This window comes from Anopheles bellator, chromosome X, assembly GCF_943735745.2.
Source record: "Anopheles bellator chromosome X, idAnoBellAS_SP24_06.2, whole genome shotgun sequence".
NCBI classification, from domain to species: domain Eukaryota; kingdom Metazoa; phylum Arthropoda; class Insecta; order Diptera; family Culicidae; genus Anopheles; species Anopheles bellator.
Window position 1 is genome coordinate 1,884,247 of NC_071287.1, and position 11,533 is coordinate 1,895,779.

Here is an 11,533-nt window from a genome sequence, read left to right on the forward strand (position 1 = left end):
ACTGAGACTACTCGCATGCGGCCCGCACGTCAGCTCCGGCCCCCGGGACGGACTTACTCCTTCTGCTTGGTCTCGGCGTAGATACACTCGCCGAACCGGTCACAGTGGCCCTCGGCCAGCGGCTTGAACCAGCGCAGGGCGGGCGGTGGCCCGGTGCACCCGTCCTTCGCGTACTTCGCCACCATCGGTGGTTGCTGCAGTCGGACCGGCCGCCGGAACGGTGTGATCGGTGCGTCCTCCCACTCGAAGCCCTCGAAGCGACCGCCGTCCGAGCGGTTGCACTGCATGCTGAGCGGTTCGGACACGTACACGTCCAGCAGCTCGTTAACGCGGCCCCGCGTCCAGTGGATGCTGCGATAGTTCTCCGAACGCGCACCGTCCGGTACGACCTCCGTCTGCTTTTCAACCCTGCGAAAGAGACCGGAGCATTTCAGTTCGTGAATCCGTATCCGTCTCCCGCTCGCTTACTCGAGCATGTAGGCGAAGTAGTTGCGAAGCGACTTTTCGGAAATGGCACTCTTGCACAGCTCGAGCTGTGTCGCCGGGTAGTAGTGGATGTAGTTGACGCACATCTCATCGCTGATCGAAAAGCCACCGAGTGTCGCCGAGTCGTAACCGCGTGTATCGTAGTAGCAGGTCGTCACCAGGGCGTCACCCTACGGAAAAAAGAGGCACCCATTAGAGCAAGGGATGGACGGTCGCGCTCGTATTGGTCGCGCTCACCGGGAGAACGCGCGGTTTGTAGCGTAGCTGGCGGATGTCCTGGTAGTGGTGCGTGAAGAAGTCGTCCCGGTTAAGGTTGGGCAGCTCGAGCGGCCCGCGAAAGTGGCGTGTGAGCACGCGGACACCGCGCAGATGCGTGTGAAGCTGCGAACCGAACACGGTGATACCGGCCGGGGGTAGCGCCACCTTGGTGCACTCGGCGATGCAGTAGCCGCTGAGCGGGAACGCGACCTGTGCCGGCGGTATGGCCATCTTGTCCGTGTACTCCAGCCCCAGCTCCATGATGGCGGCATCGTGCGGCCGCAGCTTCGCCACCACGTTCAGCCGCATCCCGGAGCTGTCGATTTGGTCCGCCACCAGTTCCGGGTTGTTGAAGTGAACCTCCAGCCGGATGTACGGGTTGGAGCCGGGCCCCCCGATCGGCAGTCCGGTTTCGGGTGGGTACGTGAACGTGCTCGCCCCCATCGCCCACAGGGCCAGCACTTTGGAGCACAGCTTGCCGGCGGCCGGCATGTCCCGGCAGTTCCCATTGTAGAGCGGGATGTCGGTGCCCGGATCCGTCGCACACTGGAACACCTCCATGTGGTGGACAAGGGCGGGGCTCCGGACGAGCGGCTCAAACTGCACGATGTGGTGCTTCGCGGCCAGCAGCCACGGCTCGAGCCGCTGTATCCGGCACCAGTAGGTCGTCTCGTCGGCCGGCACCGCCACCCGGTCCAGCCGAATCTCGACCCGCCGCACACTGGACGGCTTCTCCGGCACCCGGATCTGATCGGCGCGCAGCAGCTGCACCGGCAGCGAGCCCCAGTCGGCGCGGCTCACGTTCGGCAGTCGGGTCCAGTTGGCGGCCAGATCCAGCAGCTCCGGTGTCCGGAGCCACACCACGTACATGGTGCCACCGTGGAACGGCACGTCCTGCGGGTCGCAGGTGTCGAACTTGCGCCGGAACGCGACCGAGCTCTCGTCCACGCGCATCACCTCGCAGTGCTGGAGCGTGTCGACGTACAGGCGGCCAAAGTCGCGGGACGTGTACCCGTCGTGCACCTGCTGGTAGAGCCCGTGGGCGAACGAGAACACGCACAGGTCCGTGCGGGCCCGGTCGCCCCGCGCCGAGAAGCCGATCGCGAACGTCCGGTACTTGCCGCGGCCGAACGGATTCTTCACGTGGAACAGCACCTTCCGCTTGTACCAGTCCATCATCCAGGTCAACCGGAGTGGCCCATGGTCCAGCTGGAGCGTGTGGAGCTGCGTGGTCGATATATCTGTGGATGACCAACGAGGAAAGCATCCGCCATCAATTGGAGCCCATGGAGCCCAAGTGTTGGAAGTTATGAGCAGAATCGTGCTGGAATGTACGTGACGTCAGAGAGGCTCCCGCCATGCTGCTGCTGCTAGTCTCTCAGCGAGACCGAGCGAGCTGCTAATGAAGTTGGCGAAAGTCCGGAATGTCTGGGCGCAGAGGCCCTGGAACTCTTGTGGTTGGGTCGTGGCCAGGGAGACAATCGCAGCCGAAGGAATTTAATTTCGTCCCCGCCACGGAATGGTGTGTGGGTGGAAGTAGGTCGTTGAGGTGGTACACTAGATGCCGGTGGGGGAGCCAAGAGTTCCGCACCGAGAGAGGTCGGCTCTTGGGCGAAGAATTTTATTTTCATGTTAAGACATTCTTAGGACGGCCCCACCGTAAGCACTCATCTTCAACCTTGCTTCCACGCGCTCCCAGTAAACCCAGGAAGGAAATCGAACGAGCCACCAGGCACCCCCATCTCTGGAAGCGTTCTTGAGATTCTCACGTCCGCAGCGACGACAACCACTACGACCACGGGCGACCACGAAGATGAAGTGGGACGCGAAAAAATGGGCGCCAGCCCACGAGGACGAGGATGTGCAAAATGTGACATCGACACGCAGGTATCCTCAGGATAGTGCGGAGTGGCGGGGAGCCGAGGTGAGTGAAGCATAATACATTAAAGGGTGCTTATGGTGTTTTCTTATGACACGGTGCTCGAGTGCTCCGATACATATACATAGTAAAAATCCTGTATACATAAGTAACATAATAATGTATGTTTATTCATTATGTATTATATTTTGTATGACGAAGCAAATGAAAGCCCCCGGTGGGAAAGGGAGGATATAGAAACGGGGCGGTGATGGGCGTCTAGGATCGCTGCATGAAATTCATACACCTCCCCCCCCGAGCGCCCCAACAACATAGGGGACGAAGGAGTGAATTGTTGTGCTGTTCCTCGGCCGATGGACCAGCGCAGGCCAACCTCTGGCCGTGTATGATGGCCCAGAGACGAGGACGAAGACGAAGCGAGTGGGAAACCGGGCGTAGGGGGGAGGGTGTAGTTTGCGTAGCGCGGGAGAGAGCCCATTTCTCACTTCGTGGAAGCTGTTTGAATATTCATAGACGTTCACTATTTTGCGCGGCACACGGCGCACCACTAGTACCGTACTCGGCGGCTCGGAGTACACGGGGCTTAACTTTTGCTGTCCGCTGCCCCCCCTTAGTGCCCCCCGCACAACGCACAATTACACGGGTTTTGGGCCATGGCACCGTGGCCATTTGATTATTGCCACCCTTACCCTTGCTTGGCTTTGCCGGGCTATCTGCCGGGCGATGTTTTACAACTTCTTGCTCTACTCCGAGCGGTTCTCGGGCACATCTAAAACTAACAAGGCACAAAAGGGCGGAGTGATACGAAAAGTGGGAGCTGACAAGGACAAACAAGGACTGAAAGAGGGTGGGAGTATGGGGGTGTAAGGGGTTGGTGGACAAAATTCACCAGTCAGACAGGTTTGGGTGAGGTGAGCCGGTTTGAGTCGGTTGATAAGTCCTCAGATAGCTGCCATCGTTGGATCTTTCCGTCTTACGATTTTCCTATTCTGGTGAAAATTATTACGTTTAAAACTCATTTTGATTAAACCTCCCGCACTGGAACAGTTCTATACCGCTCTATACATTTAGTTATTGTTGAGATATAGGGACACGTGATTTTGCACATGTTTTCGTATTTAAATTGTTTATGTTGAGAGATGTACGGCAAATTTCGACACATAGCCAAACAGCTTTCTACACATCTTGACGGTCGTACAGACCCGAAAGTAGACGATAACTTGATGTAAGAAGTAACCATTGCTCAGTCCGTACCAGGGAGAACTTCAATAGGGGATCGAGTTTTCACCATAACCGACCGAACCTTCTATAGGACTGGCTCATTCCTTCACATGCGATTTGCTTGCTGATGTCTCCGAAGCACACGGCTTATCAGCCCACCTAGCAACCGGGAACCCCTGCCAAAAGGGGTAAAGAGTTACAGAATACTATCGGAACGGGACGCGCGAGGTGGGAAGCGAAGGGCCTTAACAGACGCTACAGCTGTTCATGAAATATGAATAGGCCAGGCCAGGGTGCCAGGACCGGTGCCACGGCCTATCCACGGCCAGAGACAATAAACTCCTTAGCTAGCGGCTCCGGCTCCGCGTACTCCGAAAGCATCGTCTTCATCCTGGACCCTGGATTACTTGGCACTTTGTTTGCGTCTATTTTTGTGATGGTACATTGGACAATTGACCTGTTTGCGACGGAAGCACCCAGAAGGTGCTTTGGAAACGAGTCGCAGGACGGCCTTCTGCGTGGTGGTCCAATAACTGGCCACGTGGCGCCCCGGCTTCGTCGGGGGAGGTGGGATGGGGCGCTCTAATTTCGTGATGCAATTACTAACCTCCGGGAGAACCTCGTCCCGGGTGCGTGTAGAACCCTTGCTTTTCGGCTAGAAGCTAGCGCTGTCTGCCAGAAAGTCCGCCACGTACGAGCTTCGTAAGATTGGCGCAGAAGAATCTGCTGCCATTTCTGGAGAGGGAAGACCTTCCATCGCCGAACGAATACGGGGAAGGACCAAATCAATGATTAGTTGACCAGACCGAAGACGGCTCGGGGTGCTATCAGTAACGAGCACCGGTGCTCAGCTGTGCAAAGCTTGGCACCCTTGGCTGTGTGTGGCCGCAATTTAAATATTTGGACAGAGCCACTCCAACGGGTAGCCGATAGCCGGGCTGATAGGATGTAGTCCGTGACGTCGACGTGCTGTGCCAAGCCGTAGACCGCGAAGAGTGTGGCAATAATTTAAAATTATTACTTTTCCCACACATCCCACCCACACGCTCTCTCTCTCTCTCTCTCTCGCCGTAGCACTAGATCTAGAGTAGGCGGGGCACGTTGGCAAATTTGCCGCGAAGAGCACTTACCACTTTAGCGAAAACCGCATTATTACTTGGTAGGAGCGCCAGAACTTTGCGCTTCGTTCACCCACATACGAACACATGCATGGGCGCCACAGACTCGTGACGCCAGCCAGCCAGCCAGCCAGCCAGCCAGGACACGGCTTCGTGTTGCAGCAGTTGTGAGCGGGTGTGAAGTTGTTTTGATTGTCCAAGTCGGGCGAAAGTTCTACGTCCCAGTCTAGCCGTGCACACGCCGAGGTTGCTTCCCTCTGGATACTTCGCTTCCGAAGTAGCAGTAATGCAATTACAAACAGGTTGTCAAGGGTGTAAAGTTCTGTGATAAAACTTTCACCCCGGAGGCTGCTCTGGAGTCTGGAGTCTGGAGCTCTGGAGAGCAGCGTTGGGGCGCCCAACTTGCTTGGAAATATACACTGGAAGCAGGACCTCGGTTGGGTAGTGTTTAATCCACAAGCTGCAGCACACACGCGCTTCTTGTGGTCTTGTCTCGCCACTCAGGTCAAACTATTTGGTTTGGGTCCGGAAGATTTGATAGATGAGGCCATGTGCCTCGGTGCCCGGTGTGTGGGGAGCGTTTTCGCAAAAGTTGTTGTGGCCTCAGCCATAATGTAATTATGGTCTGCATGATTGGGCCGACATCAGTCGGCTTCCTGGGTCGGTGGGCCGATGTTTGGCTCGGCTCGGCCCAGTTCGTCCCAGGTGTCGTCGGCAGGCTGGGCGCATTCTGCGTGCCCGCCGGCCGTTTCGTGTAATCACTCTGATTGGTGGAGTAAACGAAACGTGCAGGACTTGGGACTTGGGAACGCTCCCACGGGGAATTGCTGCACAGTCTGCAATTACCCACCACCAATCGATGGCCAAAGTTGTCCCAGTTGGCACCCACGGCACGGACGACGACGTTCCGGGGTCTCCGGGGTCCGGAAATATCCGGTGACCGGAAGCGCACGGGTAAACTCATCACAGACCAACCGGAGGCGCGGCTAACCGCAAGTCTGAGGACCTTGCGGTGCGACAGATGAAGTTGGAAATCGACTTGTTGCGCTTCACTGGAAACTCTCTCTCTCTCTCTCTCTCTGTGTGTGGGGGGTTTTTTTCTGGCTTCCCTCGGAGATTGTTTTTGCCGTCTATCGAGAGACTATCTGGTCGATCGAGTGTCGGGCCGGGCCTCCACGGATACACGGTTGCCGTTGGTGACGCCAAACCTCCCCCCCCAAAAAAAGGCTCCGAGGCCCCGTCGTTGATAGAGGGATTGCTGGACACTTGCTGGACGGCCACCAGTTCTCGGAGTTACTCGGAGCTACTCGTAGCTCGGTTTGGAAGTACGTCCTTTTTCCTGGCGGTATGGGACTTCCGGGAAGTGTTGTTTGCTTGATTGCTATTAATTTTTCGGTCGCCTTCGGGTGAAGTGTTGTCTTCTGTTGAGAGATGAAGGAGACGCTCTGGTAATCTCGGATCTCGGAAGCTCACAGGGAGCACGAAATTACTGCGGAACCGGAACCGGCTCCGGGAGTGTGTGACAGGGTTACAAATGATGATGAAGTGCGCGTTTCACCCGTCTGGATGGGCGCACCTGACGTCGGCCCCTGACACCAACCCAACTTCATTAATCTAACTGATCTTCGGGTGTGCTCCCCGACCGCCAGTGGCCCCGGAGACCCCCCGGAGGCGGGTAATTAAAATTCGAATATAGCTTTTCGGCGGCACGATCGAAACACGATAAGAACGACGATGCGGCAACGACGATGACGACGCCCAACCCAATCCAATTCCGATTCTAATTAGGGATGCTCTGTCTCTGCCGATAGGTTGAGGTTTCGTTTTTTTTTTTTTAGATTTGAAATGGGCCACGGGCTCACCGAAAAGGGGGTCTGGGATTGGGTTGGAGATTTTGAAGCACACACACTTACTGTAGCAGGCCGCAGGACCTCCGTAGGCGAGCAGGAGCAGTACCAGTGGCAACAGCAGACAGCAGCACCGTCCGGCCCATCCACGTGGGGCATGTGGCCGCGATCCGTTGGTGGTGGTTCCCATCATGGCTCTCGGGTGTCCAGACCCCCCCGCCACACGGGGCCACTCTGAGCCCTCTCTGTTGCACGCACTATTTAAATGGCACCTCTGTTACTATCTTGGCGAACGTTACGCGTAACCAAGTTTGCCGCCAAACGCACGGCCCTCTGTGTCCCTCTAGGCTGGGCGGTGTGTCCGTGTCCGTTCGCTCTCGTTGGCGATGGCAGAACGACTGAATGTTGCCGGGCGCCGGCAGCCGGTGCTACCGTTGCGCTGCGCCGGCTCCGTAACGCACGGCACGAGCCGTTACGAGCCGTTACGAACCGAACCGTTACCGGCGTTCTGCTGCGCTCGGGCAGATACTATCGAGAAATTAAGGAAGACACCGATTTCTCGCACGGAACACGTGAGCTTCTATTGTTTGCTGGGTGACTAGGAACTTATGGGCTTAAAGCATCCCAGATATGCTCCAAATATGACCCAAAAATCATTCTCTTCCGGGAAGTTCAGTTCATGGACTCCATTCTTCGAACTGATTCGATCCGTAAAACCGTAGCCACCGTAGTTCTAAACCTTGCTGGCACTCAAAGACTATCGTTCGATATTAACAAACTACAAGAAGTCCTAAACAATAGATGCAATAATTCTATCCATCCAACCCAATTCTGGAGCTAATTATCTGAAGATTTTAAAGTTAACTTCTTGTAAGATGTGCTATTTATTAGTTATAAGTAGGATAAAATCAATCAATGCCACGTGGCATAACATATAATTTAAGTAGATTTATTTCGAAACATTTTCATTACAATCATTTCGATACCTTAGCCTAATAAAGTAAGTCTATTAAAGTTTCACGTAAAAACAAGTATGTAAAAAGAATTGATTTCGTTATTCCGTCGAAGAAACCGTGTCTGGTTTATATTTCAACAACACATACCGATTTTCTAACAACTTAACATGACACCATATCCTGCACGGCGCACCATCTGTCGAAAGTAAGGATTCACACTCACCTGAACGGATACACACTCCACTAAGTTGTATCCGTCTCCAAAACGATTACCAAAAAATAACCGTTCGACTTTGGGGAATAGCCCAAAACGGGCTCTTGAAGCCCGTTCACTGGTCGAACCGATGGCGGATGCTGCTACACTACTCCACACTAAGAAAGAGGACAGGACAGGACAGCGCGAGAACGCGTTCTTGACCCAAATAGATGCCCGATCGAATCGTCGGGATTTGGGACCCCGTTCGGACGCCGAGCCATCCGCCGGTCAGTGGCGCAGAGTGGTGCCCAATCAGCACATCTGCACCCGCCCGCCCGCCGCCGTTGCCATTGTCGTCTTCGTTATCGTCGGTTCGGGACGTCGGATTGTCCTGAAGGACGACGACACGAGGGAGTACGGCGCAACGTCCGACGGCCAATAATTTATGAACAAAGTTTCCGTCAGTTTCCGGGGACCCCCCCCGGGTTTGTTTACCTCTTTTGTTGTATTTTGCGGACGGGCAAGAAGGGGCTGGAGATGTGTCGCGGAGGCTTGATACTGGCCATGCAGTATCGATTGGAGTGGTCGCAGTTTTTTAGTTGGCCAGCTTGAACTTAGACTTGTGATAAATTCTTTGCCCTGGCTCTGACGTCCTGCTTCTAGCTCTCTCTCTCTCTATCTTTCTTTTTATGTATCTTTCGCTGTTGAGGAACAGCGAGGACTAGGCAAGACGCAGGTGAGCTGATTGGATCCCCAAATCCAGCTTCCGGTGGCGCGCGTGAACGACGCGCCCATCGTCAGGGTTAAACGTGCCGACGACGTGCACCTGGTTCGAGTCATGAGTTTTCCGCCGGTGGGTGAGAAGGAGAAATGGGTGAACCGAAAGCCCCCGGGGCCAACGGGCGAAGTAACGGCAACAAAGAAGAAACCAAGGAATGGAGGCGGGCTACCAACCAACCGATATGCAGATCATCGTCATTAGGTTCGTTACAAATTCGTTCTCCGATACACATCAGATGCCAATCTAGCTCCGGGGCAGACTCTCGCTCAACTTCAGGATCGTCCCAATAAATTGAAGACTTTTGTGCACTGTGCACACACTCATTTCGGTGGGAAAAACTTTTCCTGCTCGCCCGATGTCCTGCGGCCGGGGGGTTTCGGTTTCTTACACGAGAGAACTGGGGCATTGGGCCAAGAACCCAACCCAGCAGGGTTATGTTTTTCCCCTGCCCTGGGTAGCAATCAGTCGGTCGCTCCAGCTCCACTTCCCCAGCAATCGCCCACCTGTCGCGAAGGAATCACTTTCCCTTTTTGCGGCTGGAAGCTAATTTGAGGCTTCGAGGCCTTATAACGGATAGCAAAAACATGCCGCGGCGTACGCAATCTTCAAGTTCAACAACTGGAAGCATCTTCGCATCGCTGGCGGCGGGCATCCAATTAGAGGATGCCTTTTTTTGTGCTACTACACAGTTGAACTGCAGAGATCTGCTCGAGCGAACGAGAGGGCATCGACCTGAGCAGCCCTCTGCTCAAAGGACGAGAAAGAAAGGACTGCATCAACAATCCCCCAAATGGTGTTTAGTTGAACCCGCGGGGTTCTACGTCGGAACTAGTATGAGCAGCTCAATTTAGTATTTTTTATCGAATACGAGAGTGGGTTAATAATTTTGCGACTGTATAAATTAATTACTGTCGCTTGCATTTCCGCGGGCTACATATATTCGTTTTCCGATTTTTTAATGGCGTTAGGTTGCTACACATGTCAGTGACTTGCGGTGAAAAGTTCGGCCATTTTGAGTAATCAATGCATTTTTGACAGCTGTTCAGCTTGGGCGTGTTTCGTCCCATCGTCGATATTTTTGTACTCCAAAACTAATTGACCACGAAGAGATAATTTAAGTTTTGAAAACAGGACAAAATCACGAGGGGGTAAATCTGGGGAACACGGTATCGGGAGGCATCATTTGTGGGCCAAAAATTCGTGCAGTGCATTGTTTAAGCCAAAAAATCGCGCAGAAACCACGATGTTTGAACAAGGGCGCGATAGCCAATTTTGGTTTTCCCACAAATCCGGGCGTTTGGGACGGATTGCTTCAGGCGAATTGCGCATAATATGTAGGAAATATTCTTTATTGACTGTTCTATCCTTTGGCAACAACTCATAATGCAACACGACCCTGCAATCGAAGAAAACTGTAAGCAAAACTGTTCCCATTCGAGCAAACATGGTTTTTCGACGTTCACATCTTTTAGGGCCTCTAAAAAAATGTTGAACCTCCGATAAGCGCTGATTTTCGTCTTAATAGCTTCTTGATAAGACACAGTTAACATTTCGAATACGTCCGTGCTCTTAATTTCATTTTTCACAAAACATTTGAGAAAGATTCTGCGCCATCTTTTTTTCGGAGTAGAGAAAAATCGACGGTGAGCCAAGACACGCGCACAGTCAAACGGCTGTCAAAAATTAACTGATTACTCAAAAGGGCCGAACTTTTCACCATAAGTCACTGACATGTGTAGCAACCTAACGCTATTAGAAACCGGAAATCGAATATACGTAGCCCGCGGAAATGCAAATGTCGCAAACATTTTTGAACATCCCTCGTATTCTTTCATCTAAGACCATCCAGAAGGATAAAGGGAAACCCCGTCAGAGGCGGTGCGACTGCATCGACCTTCAGAACGAGGTGGCCCTGTTGCAGGTCCAGGACCAGGTTTGGCGATTGAGGGTTGCCGCATAAGAATTACCGGAAGTGGCAAGCCTCTGCCGAGTGGGAGGCTTCGGGCTAGAGAGCACGGGCCAAGATAAATTATGGGACACAGCATCAACATCATCATCATCATCATCAACAATCTAACCACCAACCATCGTTAGCCGTCTACCGCATGCATGCTACACACGCTCATATGCTTACTAAAACTGGCATATGCATGGCATACGAGCGGCTAAAAGCTGTCAAATTAAGTTTAATCTTCTCACGAAACGCTTTTCGGCGCCGGCGACGCCATCCACCGGCGTTCTGCTTGTTAGCAGCACGTTTTGTAGCCTAGCACACCACCCCCACCCCCGCGGGGGGATGTCGATAAAGTCAGGCGGCTTCCATAGCATTCCGAGACCCGGCACGCTACCAGGGGGGAGCCTGAGCCAGAAAGGTGGTCAGAAAAAAAGGCAGACGCGGGACCTTCATGAAGGAATGGAGGAGATTAATGTAGGATGCTGCAACCCCAGAGTGGGGTGGTGTGAAGTCGCGGTTGTGGTGGAGTTTGAGAGGCGCAGTTACATGATAAAATATGAATTAGACTAAGGGCAAGGCAAGGGCGGCCCCTGATGTCACCGAACGCGCGCGTCACGCGAGCGAAGCACGCGGCCTCCATTCGAAGCTTCCACCCATCCGGAAATGTGGGTGGTGGGTGATTTGTTTAAAAAAAGAAAAACGACACCACCACCCACACGCGGGCACGGCAGCATAAATCGCGCCGGGCAGGTGAGTCGAACACGGTGCTCCCGGTTCAGCCTCAGAGCCGGTGCATCCTACCTAAGACCCAGGCTCAGTTGCCTTTCAAGTCGAAAG

At 53.8% G+C, this 11,533-nt stretch overlaps 1 protein-coding gene across 1 annotated transcript; it reads right to left on the reverse strand.

Moving 5' to 3' along the window:
- Positions 1 to 11: 11 nt before the first annotated feature.
- Positions 12 to 7,129, reverse strand: LOC131213525 (tyramine beta-hydroxylase). The gene is made up of 4 exons (XM_058207578.1): positions 6,876 to 7,129; positions 724 to 1,985; positions 469 to 656; positions 12 to 408 (listed from the first exon to the last, which is right to left on the reverse strand). The coding sequence occupies exons 1-4, from the start codon at positions 7,000 to 7,002 to the stop codon at positions 54 to 56; spliced, it is 1,932 nt and encodes a 643-aa protein (XP_058063561.1). The 5' UTR covers positions 7,003 to 7,129; the 3' UTR covers positions 12 to 53.
- Positions 7,130 to 11,533: the final 4,404 nt, after the last annotated feature.

Excerpts from the sequence above, each read along its gene's own strand:
- LOC131213525 (XM_058207578.1), bottom strand. The coding sequence starts at position 7,002 with ATGATGGGAACCACCACCAACGGATCGCGGCCACATGCCCCACGTGGA. Across the intron at positions 1,986-6,875 it reads AGGTCCTGCGGCCTGCTACA|ATATATCGACCACGCAGCTC; the intron begins GTAAGTGTGTGT and ends GGTCATCCACAG. Across the intron at positions 657-723 it reads ACAAACCGCGCGTTCTCCCG|GGTGACGCCCTGGTGACGAC; the intron begins GTGAGCGCGACC and ends TTTTTTCCGTAG.